This window comes from Euprymna scolopes, chromosome 14 (genome assembly GCF_053919585.1).
Source record: "Euprymna scolopes isolate OS-2025 chromosome 14, ASM5391958v1, whole genome shotgun sequence".
NCBI classification, from domain to species: Eukaryota; Metazoa; Mollusca; class Cephalopoda; order Sepiida; family Sepiolidae; genus Euprymna; species Euprymna scolopes.
In genome coordinates, this window is record NC_136495.1 from 94,762,978 (window position 1) to 94,779,595 (window position 16,618).

General features: G+C 30.9%; 1 protein-coding gene across 1 annotated transcript in view; it reads left to right on the top strand.

Moving 5' to 3' along the window:
• The window catches only part of LOC145293169 (AP-2 complex subunit alpha-2-like), a 234,228-nt gene that overhangs the window by 132,925 nt on the left and 84,685 nt on the right, over positions 1-16,618 (top strand). The window contains exon 3 of the mRNA XM_080139634.1: positions 14,167-14,235. Within this exon, the coding sequence (XP_079995760.1) occupies positions 14,167-14,235 (69 nt within the window). The remainder of the gene's footprint in view (positions 1-14,166; positions 14,236-16,618) is intronic.

A 16,618-nucleotide genomic window follows, 5' to 3' on the forward strand; every position in this document is an offset into this window, starting at 1 on the left:
GCCAAAAGCCAGTTTGTTCAATGTCGACTTTGTCATATCAGACTGTAGCTTTCATTTCGCTCCTCCTAATAAACAGGGATCGGGTTTTTAAAAACAAACAAACTGATTTATTCAAAACTGTCCCGCACAAAATCGTAACTGCTGAATACCTATCGCCGTCACGTCAATCAAAAACGCGCATCTGATTGTTTTTTTTAACACTTTACTATTTTCCAACTGCGCATCGTCAACGCTTCGGGTTTTTTTCACATACCCCGAAAAACACCCGGGCAACGCCGGGTACCCCTCGCTAGTCCTATATAAACTAAGGAATTTCTATAAGTTAAATAAAATATCTGACCTCCTTGCTATTAATAGAAATATGAATTGGATTAAATAAATAAAACAAAAATTGACTTTCTACTTGCAAATGCTTTTTAAATAAAGAAATGCAACATTGCTAGCTAGGCACCCACTTGTTCAATGCTTATTAGGAAACTGCATGAATTTAAATTTTAAAACTGTAAACAATAGTACATGAATTTTGCATTAGTTATAAATAAGACGTAAAATTTTCACAGTGGAGAAAAATATAAAGGGGGAAAATTTTATTTAACCATTTTATATAAGGGTGCACAAACTTTAGATGGAAAGGAAATGTTATTAGCCTTCTAGCTGCTTACAAATTTGTAAAGTAAAGAACGTTTCAGAAAAGAAGAAAACCAAACAATAGACACTCAAAATAAATTCCAAATTCTAGAAAAAATGGAAACCGAAAACACCCTAGATAAAAAAAAGAAACCAAACAAGTAATCAAGAGGGAAAAAATGAACAAGAAGCCAAAACAGAAACATCTCAAGCAAGATCCAGATCGACGTCCAGATCCAAACAAAAAAAAAGAAAAAACCCAGCAAAACACTCACCAAAGACACAAACTCTGACAAAAGATAAACCCTCTACTTCTAAAGAGATGGAAATAGAGGAAAACTAAACAGCCTCATGGATAGAAATAAAACAACAAATTATCCAATGGAATTGTCGTGGAATAAGATCTAACTATAATGAACTTCTTATACTTATCTCACTCTTCAACCCAGCCATTGTTTGCTTACAAGAAACCTTCCTACAAAACAATAACTATTTCAAAACACCAAACTATGAACAATACAACTACTTCCATAACACAGGCCTTCGTGCTAATGGCGGCACCTCAATTCTTGTAAGGAATAACATACCTCAAAGTAATTTCTCTGTCAAAACAAATCTCCAAGCAATTACAACTCAAGTCACATTACACAAAACAATCACAATCTGCTCAATATACCTCCCTCCTCATGAAACAATAAATGAAAATGAACTAGAAAATTTAATAAAACAACTACCTTCACCATTCATTCTTCTAGGAGACTTTAACTGCCACAGTACGTTATGGGGATGCAAAGTCACAAACTCAAAAGGAAACAAAATTGAACAATTAATTAATAAAAATAACTTGTGCCTTCTTAATCAAAAAAATCCCACATACTTAAAAACCAACAAACGGATCAACTAGTGTCATTGATCTTACCATGTGTGATCCATCAAGCTTCTTGGATTATACATGGAGCACTTACGAAGAATCTTGTGGAAGTGATCACTTCCCTATCATAATCAATTACAATAACTCCATCCAAAAACACATACCCAGATGGAACACAAACGAAGCCAACTGGGCCGAATTTAAAGAACTTTGTTGACTAAAATTAACAGAACATCAAATCCAAACAATAGAAGAATTCACGGAAGTACTCATAACAATAGCCAAAAAATGCATACCCAAAAATTCTCCTCCTGGAAAAAAGAACAAACCATGGTTCAATCCAGAATGTAAAACGGCCATTAGACAGAGAAAGGCAGCCTTAAGAAAATTTAAAAAAAAACCCACAACGAACAACTTAATAGAATACAAACCCCAAAGAGCTAAAACTCGAAAAACAATTGAAGAATCCAAAAGATCCTGCTAGCAACAATTTTTCAACAAAATCAACATCACCACTAAACCCAAAACCGTCTGGGAAATGATTAGGAAAATAACTGGAAAATATAATCCGAATCCAATCAAACACCTTCTCACAAATAAACAGAAAATAACTGATAAAAAAGATATTGCTAACACACTAGCTAAAACCTTTGCTGGAAACTCATCATCAAAACACTACAATAGACAATTCCAAATACTTAAGAAACATGAAGAAAAGTACAAAATAAACTTTAATTCCAAAAACCAAGAGCCTTACAATGAAATCTTCTCACTCGATGAACTAGAAACCGCCATAGAAAAATCCCATAACTCAGCTGTAGGACCAGATGAAGTGCACTACAGCTTCCTTAAAGAAATTCTGCCCGAATCATTAAAACTCCTTCTCAAAATGTATAATAAAATATGGGAAACAAAAGATTTCCCAACTTCCTGGAAAAATGCAACAATAATACTGATACCCAAATTGGGAAAAGATACATCAAACTCAGAAAACTACATACCAATAGCTTTCACAAGCTGCCTATGCTAAACGGTCGAAAGAATGATTAACTACCGTCTTATATGGTATCTAGATGACAACAAAATAATTTCTAAAATCCAGTGTGGATACCCAAAAAAATCGAGGATGTATAGATCACATCACTAACCTCGAAAATTACATCAGAGAAGCTTTTATCAATAAGGAACATGTAACATCTGTTTTTTTCGATCTTGAGAAAGCATATGAAACTACCTGGAAACACGGTATCATAAAAGATCTCTACAATATTGGACTAAGAGGCAGACTACCTGAATTCATAAAAAACTTCCTAACAGACAGATCTTCCCAAGTTTGCATAGACTCGACTTTATCAGACCCACAAAATCAAGAAGGAGTGTCCCAAGGCAGCATATTATCAACAACTATCTTTAACATAAAAATCAATAACATTATAAAAGAACTCTCTCCTAATATACATAGCTCCTTATATGTAGATGACTGCTCAATCAGCTACAGATCTAAATACACTCACACTATTGAAAGAAAACTACAACATAACATAAGTAAAATTAATAAATGGGCAACTAAAAATGGTTTCAAATTCTCCAAAACTAAAACAAAATGCATCCATTTCTGTAACCAACGTAAATTCCCCCCTGACCCAACCTTACAGATTGAAGGCGAAAAAATTCCATTCGTAAACGAACACAAGCACCTGGGAATCATTTTTGACAAAAAACTAAATTTCATTCCACACATCAATCACATCAAAACCAAATGTAATAAAGCATTACAACTCCTACGAGTCATCGCCCATACAGATTCGGGAGCTGACAAGAACACACTACTCAAACTATATAGAGCATTAATTAGATCAAAAATAGATTATGGTAGCTTCATATATCAATCCACCAGAAAGTCCTATCTAAAAACCCTCAACACAATATGCCACTCCGGACTAAGACTAGCACTAGGAGCATTTCCAACCTCCCCTGTAGAAAGCCTGTATGCAGAAGCACATAAAACTCCTCCAATACTTAGAAATCAAAACCTTGGTCTAAAATACTACACAAAACTTACAGCCAACCCCACAAGCTCAGCACACAATAGCACTTTAAATCCAAACCGTAAACACCTTTTCGACCAAAAAGAAAATGCAATCAAAACCTTTGGACTTAGAATAAGATCGATTTCCAAAGAAGCAAATCTACCCATAACCAAAATTCACGAAACTGTCCTACTCAAAACCCCTCCTTGGAAAATCGTATCCCCTAACATCGACCTAAGTTTAAGTAAATATGAAAAGAAACATACTCATCCAATAACTTATCATAATGATCTCGATAAAATCAAATAAAAGTATCCAGACCACACACAGATCTATACAGATGGGTCTAAACAAAATAACGCAACAGCCAGTGCAGCAATACTCAATAAATCAATCAAAAAACAATCAAACCTCCCAAAAGAAACCTCAATCTTCAGTACTGAAATACATGCTCTAATCCGAGCTCTCAAACTCGCCTCCAATAACAAAAAAAAACAAATTTATAATCCTTTCAGACTCCCAATCTACTCTAAAAGCGATTAAAAATAAAAAGATGGACAACCTTCTAATCGCAAAATTACTCCAAAAATTAACTATTAAACAGTAAAAAAGAAATCATTTTCTGCTGGATACCGAGCCATTCCGGTATTAAAGGTAATGAATTAGCAGATTCAGCAGCAAAAAACTCCTTAAATCTTCCAATTGATGTAAATTTTAAAATTCCATACATAGATCTAAAAAGATGTATCGATCCATATACAACAGAGAAATGGCAAACCTACTGGAATGAACACTCTAACAACAAACTTCATGAAATCATGCCAAAAATCAAAAAACAAGAACAAAATACGAAATTAAACAGAAAAGAAGTCAAACTAACAAGAATAAAAATAGGCCATACCCACTTAACCCACTCATATCTCCTAAAAAAGAAAGCCAACCCATCTGTATACCTTGTTAAACACCACTCACAATCAAACACATATTAATTGAATGTACTGATTTTGTAACAGTAAGAAATCGATTCTACAAAGAAAACAATATTAAAGAGTTATTTGATAAAAACAATCCCCACACCATACTCTCCAATCTTAAAAAAATTGGCCTTTATAAAAAAATTTAAAAAGAACCCTTATACAACGGTCCTGGATATGACCTAAAACTATATCCGATGGTGAGGCCCCAGCTTGTGGGCCTTGGGGAGTGTGGAGCCACCCTTTGATTGCCATTGCTCCCAGGTCCACTCTGACCCAGAGTGGTAATACCTGTTAGGGTCCCAACTATGGGTTAAATAGAATCTGACTTAAAAAACAAATATACTCCATTAAAAAATCGTTCCTCAAAATCACTAGATTCGGCATTAAATAACCTGAAAAAGGTTAATATGCCGTAAAACAAAAACCAACCAACCAACCAAAATTGATTTTCAGCATTATACTTGCATTGTTAGAAATAATAACAAGTGGAATATTGTCAGTCACACCAACATTTCTAATAATGTCAATTTTCCTTCCGAAATGTCCAACATCGTTGGCATTTTTTTTTTTTTTTTTTAAATTATGAAGGAAATAAAAATTTGACAGAAAACAGGTCATATGTCCAATCTAAATAGAAAAAAAATAGTGGTGGCTTTCTCCTTTAACATTCAACCATCACCTCGGCTTGGCATGAGGTTGTAACTGCATCCCTGCAGGCAAACAATGGCACTGTTGAATCATTATAACTCAATTGGAAAAAAGATTTCTGCTTTAACAGATAAATGTGCAATAAAATATTTAACCGGAAAATTATTTTACTGAAACTATTGATCAATATTACACTTTAAAAAGGAAGATACTAGAATTTAAAAAAACTATTTACACTCAAACAATTCAAAAGTTTGCTCAAAACTGACTCTTCAATTCTCGAACATTGTAATGAATGTCAATAAAATACTGAGCACTTGGAAAAAGTCATTAGAACTTTTCCTACTGAAATGAAATATTTGTGTTTTCAAATAAATAGATTTATATTTGAAAATTACAATCCTCTGCGAATTAATTTTGAAATTATGAATTTGGTACTCTTGCATAATTTGACCCAAATTCTCACGATTTCCCGTTAAGCCCGGATCGGGCGAGACCGGCAATCATTGGTGACAGCCGAGTGGCGTAACAGTTGCAGACTAAGGAAAAAAAAGCAAAACAAACCGAAAAAAAAAAAATATAAATGCAAATTATCAAAAAAATAACAATATACCTACCTTGAAAAAAGCAAATGTGTTTATTTATTTTAGTATTTATTTATTTTTATTTTTTATTTTTTTGCAAAATATTTATCAACAGCAAGTTATTTAAAAAATGTTATCTTTTAAGAAAAGGTTGTTTACTCATATAAGTGTTGTAAGTACAATTTTTTTTGTTTTTCTTTAACCATATTTTTTTTTCTTGTTTTTTATTTTATTTTCAAGACTTTTTGTTCAGTCAGATTGTTATTTTTTTTATTGTTTTTTTTAAGGTGGGGGGTGGGGGGATTACACAGAAATAGAAAACCGTTTTTTTTTGTTGTTTTTTTTTTCAAGAAATAGTGATTTTTTTTTTTTTTTTTTTTTTTTTTATTTATTTAAAAAAGTATTTTTTTAACGGTTGTTAATTGCCGGCGGAAGAACTTTCTTGAGATGAGGATATTTCCTTAGGAATCTTTTACTTCGATGGACTGATCGGTCATCGACAGCAAAGGTGATGGGGTAGAGGGAAATGGAAGGAAGCCCTCCCCCCCAACCGGGTAGTTTTCGGAAATGTGATTTATGATGGAGACAAAAGGATCATTTCCAAATTTTTGTCTCCACATAAATTCAAGTAAATATGTACCCAGAAGCTCCTGGTTGGTCCCACATTCTTGCTTGTTACGTTGTTTTGCTTCCTTCCACATCCTCTCGACGTGGTTCGTTGTTTTTCTAGCATGCACAGATTTATTTCTTTGCCTGTCATTTTTTTCTGTTTGGAGAGTCTGAAAATATAGTTGTTTGTCAGTTTTTTTTGGGGTTCAGTCGATTTCTCCCAATTCGAATGTCGTCTGCTTTCATTTACATATCGCTTTTCCATTGGCTAATCAAACTCCCAGAAATTGAAGTACAAAAAAAATTTCAAAATAAATAAATCATGTAAAATAACTAATCATAAATTACAAAATTACTAAAAACATTAAAAAAAAAAAAACTTTTTAAAGTTGAATTAGTGTTTCAACATTTTGAACAACGCTCGGCTGACACCGATGATTGCCGGTCTCGCCCGATCCAGGGTTGACGGGAAATCATGAGAATTCGGGTCAAATTATGCAAGAGTACCATGAATTTCAATACAAAAAAAAAAAAAAAAAAAATTTGCACAAATTTCAATGTAAAAACAGCTATTGTGCACACTTTTATTAAAGTTTATTTTGGGCATTATACTTGAATTGTTAGAAATAATAATAACAAGTGGAATATTATCAGTGTCACTAATATTTCCCATAATTCCAATTTTCATTCCAAAATGTCTAACAATATTGGCATTTCTTTTGAAAAATATAAAAGGAACAAATAATTGAGAAAAATCAGATCATATATCCAATAGAAATAGCAAAAACATTAGTGCTGGCCTTCTCCCTTAAAATTCAACCATTACCTCAGCATAGTATGGGTTTGTAATTGCATCCCCGCAGGCAAACGATGGCACTCCTATGAATAATTTAAACTCAGAAATTTTAAATATTTTTTGTAAGTATTGCATTATGTGATACTTTTCATGTGCTCGTTAGCACGTTTTATTAATATAGTGCTATTATTTCTGTTGTTTTTAATGTTGTTGATAAATATAATTTTAAAAAGTTAGGTATTTTCTTGAAAAAGATGTCTGCCTCAACAGAAAAATGTTCAACAAAATGTTTAACTGGAAAATTATTTTACCGAAAACTATTAATATTAAACTATAAAAAGGAAGATACTAGAATTAAAAAGAAATATTTTATTTACACTCAATCAAATGTGCATTATGCACTAATAAAAATGTAATTGCCATTTTGTTGCACTTTTTAAGATTTTAAATATTTATAAATTTTCTCATTATAAAAAACGATTATTATATTGATTATAATTTTTTGACAGAAGAAATAAAATGAATTGCATATAAAACATTAGAAGAAAAAATTTAAATCATCCAATTATATCAATAAATATTGTCAAATTTTGTAAATAAATTTTGAAAAAATGATTATTAAATTGATTTTAATTTTTTGTAATTAAAAAAAAACGATTGAAATATTTTAAATCATTAAATTGTCAATATATTTTTATATAAAAAAGTATTATTGAATTCTTTTTTAAATTGCAAAACAAAACGAGAATGAAAAAATTCAAAAACAGCAAATAATTAATAAATTTTGTCATAAAAAATTTCTTCACATACTACAGACATAATTTATGTATGATTGATTATGAAGTAAAACATGTTTTCTTAGCAACAACAATCGTTTTTATGACAAAATTGAATAAATTCGCTGATTTTGGAATTTTTAATGTCGTTTTTTCTTTTACAAATTAAAATTAATCTAATAAACATATTTTTATTATGACAAAATTTATTGATAATTTACTGATTTTAGATTTTTCTTAGGATTTAAAATTTTTCTTCTAATGTTTTATATGCAATTCATTTTATTTCTTCTATCAAAAAATTATAATCAATATAATAATCGTTTTTTCAGTCAATCTGGTTATATTTTCAATTAAGTTTTTGTCACTGTTTGTGTACACCCTAATGTCCACATTGCTTGACCAATCGTTATCAAACTTGGTCATAATATTGTTTGTGATCTAACATAGAACTGATTTAATTTCTGAATGAAGGATCAAGATCACAGAAAAGGTGACAGTAACACTTTTGGCAATAACATTAATTCTATTCATTATAGAAACTAGCTAATAAGCCCATATTGTAGCCAAAGAAATTTAGCATCTTATATTACCTTGGCATTTGATATTAACCTCGAACAGTTTAGATAAGGTCAAAATTTGGATAGAATTTTAACTTCCAATTTTTTTACAGATATGATGCATGGATCTGATGTCTTTGATCATAGTAACAATTACTATGCAAAATTTCAGCCTTGTCAGATGAATAGATTTTGAGTTATCAATGTTTCTATGGTGTATAATTTTGGAAATACTTCATAGAAACTGTAAGAAGTAAAGTGCACGTAAGAATTTGACCCATTCTTATCAGGTTGACAAGAAAGTTCTTGTAGTTTGAAACTTTTAAATTAAGATGAATATATCTTGGCTCAAATTTTATTAATCGAAATAAGCACCATCAGAATCAACATACTTTTGCCAATTCAAAACCATAACATAAAAATCTTGTGTTCTGGTGGTTTTGAAGTCGTTGAAGACGTTTTTGATATCGCTTAGGTTTTTGGAGCATTTCTCACACAGAAAGTTGTTGCGATGCTTGAAAAAGTGGTAGTCAGTAGGTGAGAGGTGTGGAAAATATGGAGGATGGGACAGTTTTGTAGCCCAATTTGTTTAACTTCTGCCGGGTCGGTTTAGTAACGTGAAGTCGGGCATTGTCATGGAGGAGAATTGAGCTTTTTCTGTTGACATATGCTGAGTGTTGAAGTTTCTGGTGCATTTCATTCATTTGTTCACAGTACTTCTGTGTTGTAATGGTTTTGCCTGCCTTCAAAAAACTAATGGATGAGACCGATCGCAGCCCACCAAACAGCATCACCTTCTTTTGGTGCAACTTTGGCTTTAGAAAGTGTCGTAGAGCTTCGTCAGCATCTAACCACTGAGCCGAGCATCTTTGGTTATTGTAAAGAACCCACTTTTCATGGCAAATGACAACCTGGTCGAGAAACCGGTCGCTCTTGTGTAAAAGAAGAGATGACATTTAATAAGGGTGTTTCTTTTGGGTGTCATTCAATTCGTGAAGCACTCATTTATGAAGATTTTTTGTCTTTCCAATCTGTCAAGTGGTTGGTAATCGTAATATGTTACGCAAGTTCTCAAACAGTTGTGTGTGGATTGGCTTCGATTAAGGTTCTTAATTGATTTTTGTCAACATCTGATGGCCGACCAATATTCTCATCATCTTTTAAGACTCTCGTCACTGCCACAAAATTTCTTAAACCACCATTGCTGTGCATTCAGCAGTGGTTTCTGGGCCAAACACTTCATTAATATCGCAAGCTGTTTTCAGCAGGTTTTTGGCCTAGCTTCAATCTAATATCTTGTCAACAGGTATGCAGTTTCATGACTGACTTATGTTGTTTGAAATCAGTTTCTGTAGAACACACACACACACACACACACATATATATATATACGTAAAGTTAAAAAAAAAAAAAAAAATTCCTGATTTATTGATTTTTACATGTTTGATAAAAAGTTCTATGTACTCGCTTAGTAACATTACACGTAGAAATTAGAAAGCTTATTCTTTATTTTAAAAACCATGAAATTAGTCCAAGTAATAATTGTTGCAATTCTGCTGTCTTTTTTGTTCTCATGTTTAGAAATTATTTTATGAAATGTTTTTAATATTATATCATTGCTAGTATTTTAATTGGCTTGGCTTTAATATTTTTTAGGCATCAAATAGATATTAGTTAAGAATCTATTTTTCTTTAGTTTTCATATTTCTTTTAAAACAATTTAAAAAAATAATTTTTATCACAAGTCTCTGTATTTATCCACACTAACATTATTTAAAGTTATAATTGAAAAAATAAAGATTTTGCTGTAGATAATCACGTCTTGAACACACACACACACACACACACACACACACACATATGTATATATGTATATTAACCTACCCATGTTCTTGCATTGCCCAGGAAAATTCAATGTCCCAGCTCAAGCTCGAGTTAATTACTATATTACTGATGTATACTACAAATACTATATGATATTGATCTTAATGCAAAGATCAATAATTACAAAAATTGTAATGCTACTACTATTACTATTTATAATGATAACATTATAGATAATAGTAAGAATAAAGAGTAATAATGATGTTAATAATAATAATAGAAATACTGAGAAAAATATAATACCGATGGCACTACTCATAATCGTACTAATATAAATATAGCGATAAGAGTAATAATGATAACATTAGTATTTTTATGTTTTCTTTAGTTAAAAATGTTAAGAACTGAAACAACAATGTCAAGACTAATATTGATAGCAGTAAAACAAATGAGCATAATAGTAATTGTAGCCATAATACAGACGAGAGTAGAGATAATAGAACAAAAAGAATACTAAGACTACCACTACTACTACTAATAATAATGATAATAATCATAATAAATGAAATAATACATGAAAATAATAAAAACCAAAAATATGAAGAATTTAGAAAAGCAAAATAGTACTATTAGTAAAAAAATATTATCAATAATAACAATAACAGGAGGATGAAAAGACCAAAGAAAGAAAGCACTACCCAGACTGGATGAGTATAAATTGGACTGAGGCCTCGTGAAAGCTTACTGCCTTCTTGAATAAACAAAATAACGAAAATATTTACAAAATGGTGTAAACGAGATGAACAAGTTCTTAATCCAGTCCAGTTTACATTTAGAATAAAATCTGAGTTATTGAGAATTCATAATGCTCTTTGGTCAGAGAGAAGGTCAAAAAAATCTTTACTGTCCAGTTTTTCTTTGTGGGTGCTTGTAAATGATTCTTTTTATAAGTATCCTTTCAACTGGATCCCAGAAATATTGGCCGGAGTTAATCTAGTCAGTGTCTGACAACGTAACAACTCAATCTGACTATTTTACTGACTAACTGAAGAGTTGATGCTATCAGCGTTCTTTATATAGTTATGGTGAATGGAAAGTTGCAGAAACACTCCAAATGGGACACCAGAACTTATAACATTCCAGATACTCTTGAAAAAGAACATTTTCATATTCTATATTTAGAACTCTCTAGAAACTCTTAAAAAGAATATTTTTGTATTCTAATTTTTATCTAATGTTTTTAATAGTAATAACTACATATTTTTAATGATTATAAGAAATTTTAATATTTTTATAAGGAAAATGTCTTATGACAGTAACCACCAACCTTTTTCAAGTGTATCCTGTTGAATTTGAGAATCTGCATAGTTTTGAATGGAAGCTTTTATTTAATCCACAGGGGTAGCATACTCTCATTCCATCAGGACTTCTACCTAGTCATGGCTAAATAATTTGCAATTGTATTTTGAGTGTTGCCCACACTGAGGATTGACCCTTCAACTTCCAGAAGAATGTAACTTACAACCGAATTTTACCAAATACTTTATCTGTTATACCATGTGTTTTTCATTTCTTTTGTAAACTAGTCGGTCAGCTTTTCTCCCAGCCAACACTTTGGCTAGGTACTGATTGTATGTGTGTGTGTGTGCCAGACATAGTGAACCGAACAGTGGAAGTGGACACAGGTTGCTTTATCTTCACTATAAGAGTCTGCCTTACATGTATTTTGAAAATTAAGAGAATATCAAAATCATAAGTTCCTAATAAGGATCAAACTCACAACACATGAACTAAATGACTGGTTATTGCAGTGCAATAAGCAAATTCCCCATTCAGTGAAAAAAAAAAAAGAGGTGAACCCACAAATCATCTGTATTCTTATTGATTATAAAACATTGACTAACATTATATAATGTCTGAAATTTGCTGACTTGAGGTGAAGGAAGAAGTAAAAATGAGATAAATTAAAGAAAACTTCCAGTGATTGTGAATGACATTATGTTATTGGCTGTGATATATTTTTATATTTATCAAGTGAAATTCAATTTTCAAAATCAAAGTATAAGTGGTGCTCTGATAAGGTTTTAACTCTTTTTTTAATATGTGTATGTATGTGTTTTCGCTGGAAGTGATAGACTTCACGTTTGGAAAAAAATAGCTATATTAAAAACACAAATTATGTGTTCGTATTTATTTTAATATTTCCAGCGATCTTCCATCTTTTATCAAAATTGATTGAATATACAACTTTACAAAAAAAAATTTTTTTTTTCTTTTTTTTTTTTCATAGAAAGGAAAACCAGATAATGATTTCTTCATTTAATAAAGTAATTCAGCTGAATTGAGCCATTCAAACAATTCTTTTGTTCTCTTTCTAACTAATCCAAGTAACATTAATCTCTGATTAAGCATGCCACTCTTTATTGCTTGCTATTTTTCGCAACTGGATGAAATGTGGGGAATTTCTGATACAGCAAAAAGAATTTTGTTTAAAACTTGTATATAACGTACAAACTATTTTAAAACTTGTATATAACGTACAAACTATTTTAAAACTTGTATATAACGTACAAACTATTTTAAAACTTGTATATAACGTACAAACTACGTGGGCACCTGCTTTCATTGTAAGTTTTTTTTTTGTGGTGAGAGTTCTTCATTATTAGGATGGATACAAAAAAAAAGTTATATTTTTTACATGAACACTTTGAGGTTACTTTTTTTTTCACTTACAACAAAATAATAGTACATTTTTGCATTTTATTTTTTCCCCTTTCCTTTTATGTTGAAATGGGATTGTCTTTGTATAATGTTTTTACCGAGATGCCCATGGGGCATAAATAAATTGTTGAAATGTTGGATTGGCTACACTTTACATTTAATTACTAGCATGGTTCCCTTGTGTTCCCCGGAAGTCTAGACAACAAAATAGAAGAGTTTAAGAATGTGTAACACCTTTCTTTTAAAATTTATCCCTTCTCTCCAGTTCAGAAGGATTTCATCTCCCATGACTGAGGACACCACAGATACTATACTTTTAAATATTTATTTGCACAAAATATAAAAAAATTTACATTTTAACATTTGAACAAATTAGGCAGAAGGCCATTAAAAAGTGTGTGTCATTGGTCATCCTTTGTCACTTTAACTAGAATATGTCTATCCTCTTAACTAGAATCATTAATCACCATAATACCACATTTACTCCAGGGGCTAACCTGCTTAAAATTTCCTAAATCATTTGAAAAATGGTGGATGTGTACAATGCACCCCTTTTATGTATATGTTTCGTCTTTATTTTCAATTGTTTTAGCAGATTATTATCGATTGGATACTAATCTACCAGATTATCCCTAAAAAAAAATCAATATTCAAAGACCTATAAGGGATGCTTAGTTTCTAATATGTTCTAGTAAATCGATTCCCATATTGAAACCCGACATTTGACGGCCAAACTGTTTGCAAAAAGGTCAGATTCAATAAATTTGGCCATAAAAAAGGCCAATCTGGAAACCTGAATGAGAGAGAAATTAAAAACGTGTGTGTGTGTGTGGGGGGGGGTATATATATATATATCAGCTTTGTGGGTGTGTTTTGTGTAGTTTTTTAGTTTTGGCTAGTGATACATACCTAATCAGATAACTGTCTCTTATATAATAGATTTAACATGAGTTTAAATCAAACTCTATGCACTATCACGACTCTTAAAAAGTTATTTGCCAACAAAAATATTTCCATGATAAATGAAAATTTCTTTTCATATATCAATAATCATAAGTGTGATTTAACTTTCTTTCCAAATTCGTTTTTTTTTTTTTTAATTTTTTTTTTAAATGTTTGATTCTATTTTGTCTTTCTCTGCAGGTAAAAGCAAAGAAGCAGAAATAAAACGCATCAACAAAGAACTAGCTAATATCCGTTCCAAGTTCAAAGGTAATTTTAATGCAATTTCCGATTTTATAACATTTTTCCCCATTAGAGGTAATGTTTTTTTGTTTTTTTGCTACCATTCATATTACCCATATCCATCCAACCATTATGTTGAATATCGATAAAAAAAAATACCGGATGGAATATCTTCTTCTGTTCATACAATCTTGAACTGTTGTTAAATAATTTTTCTTATGACCAGCGATTTTAATGATCACAAAAACAACTCAAACATATCAAAAACTTTGTCAATTTTGTTTTGGGTATCTTAAGTTAAAAAAAAAAAAATAATAATTTTTTTTTTTTTTTTTGTGTGTTTTTTTGAATCCTGAGAAATGGAGAAAGTGTATGGCTAGGAATTTCACACATTGTCCAGTTCCCTTATAAAAATGTCAGTAATGTAATAGTCCATTTAGTTGTGTATTGTACTTTGTTGTTCTGTTGTCATAGTTGTGGTCATCTTTCCAATCAGGGTGACACAGCATTTTATTTATAGTCAGCAAAAAAAATGAATGCTGAATTAGCAGGCTTGAAAAATATGGCCATTTTCTTTTTAAATTAAAATGCTAGAAAAATACATGTCCGAGGAATGGGTAAAATTAATTTCCCAAACAGAACAGTTTTGCACCATTTTTATGTTCCCTTACAAAGATTAAAAGCAACATATAAAACCTTATATCTAGAATCCTTATTCCAATTTTGATCAAAAATCCATTATATAGTTTTGATTGCTGAAAATATCTAAGACTTTATTTAGCTGGAAAGTTCCTAAGAAGAAATTGAAAATCAGGAAATCTTAATTTGTCTATAAACTAACAATCAAATTCAATGGCAATCTGACATATTTGAATTTTCAAATGGAAGGTTGTGTCCATATTATGGCTTTAAAAATTCCTTTAAAATATTCCTCAAAATTGTCATTTGGAAAATATTTATTAATTGACGTCTTGTATTTATTAAATTTAAAAATAAAATCAGAACTATCTGAATTTTCACAAGTCTTCCATCCCTTTTTTGCTCCTTTTGCATAAAATTAAACAAAATATAGCCCATATTGTCACCTTTTACACCTAATAACAATGTTGAAAAATTCATAATGATCAGTTAATTAGTTTCGGAATGAATTTTGTACATACAAATATTCCTAACTTTATAATGATAGATATATAAGTTGTTATTAGTGGGGAATTTATTAGGACGAGTGTACAGACTTGATCGACCTGATTACCATTACCAGGAAAATCATAACCTTTTGCAACAACCGCTATACAAGCTTTCAAAATTTAGTTTTGTTTTGATGCAACTCTTCATCTCCTTTGACTGTTTAGCTTTGTTTTGTGCAAAGTTTGTGCTTTTATTTTATTGTTTGCTGAAATTGTTCTACTTTGCCAGACGCATACCATTTTCTTGGTTGGAGGTTGTCCAAGATGCTGAGCAGCATCTCTGTTACCATTTTCCTTGGCAAACTGCAATCATATAACTTCTAAGCAGTTCTGTAGACATGTTGTCTCTGTTACTCCATGATTGGGATAAAAGAATCTAGAAATTCCATGAGGGGTTTAGAAGTTTGAGCATGTATGTAAAACTGTTGAGGTCAGCACAAAATAAACAAACTTGCAACTTGTTGAAAAGAGTTGGTTGAGTCGACCCAGGTTGAATGCTACAACCATGATCATGACTTGCACATACTTCAATCTTGCTATTTACTTATTGTTTGTGTCGATTAAAGTTAAACAATTTTATGAAGAAGGACCATGTTTTGATATAACATAAATTCGTTTGATTCGTTATGTTTTGTTTCCCATGTTGTTTCAATAGAAATAGGTTATAGAGAAAAAAAACTAAACAAAGGGATATCAAGTAAAATTTGTCTTCGGAAAGATTAAAAATAATTTTTTTTCATATTTTATAAATTAAATCTTAATTTGAAGCCATTGATTGAAAAATATATTTTAAAGATACTTCAAGAGAAGTCCATAGTGATGTACTGGCATCATTGTTGGTTTTGCTTGTTTAATTTTTTTTTTTTTTTTTTTTTCCAATATCATATACACTCTATTAGTAACCCACCCTTGTTTTGTTTTGATTGCTACTGCAAAAATATAGTGCACAACACAATGTTACTAAACATTTAAAATTAAAAGAACTGGGTAACATGCATGAATTCTGCACTGTCTCCATTTCACCAGGACTTTTACCTGCACATTGTTTCTAAATTAAAAATGAAAAAAAAAAAAAAAATGTTTAAGATACCATGCCCTGCTTAAAATAAATCTTTCTCTATCTTAAAAATCAACCTAATGTGTTTATTTGCAGATGCCACATTCATCAAAAGTCAACTGATGTCGACTCAAAAGCATCCTTTTTGTTTTCCTTATTTGATTGT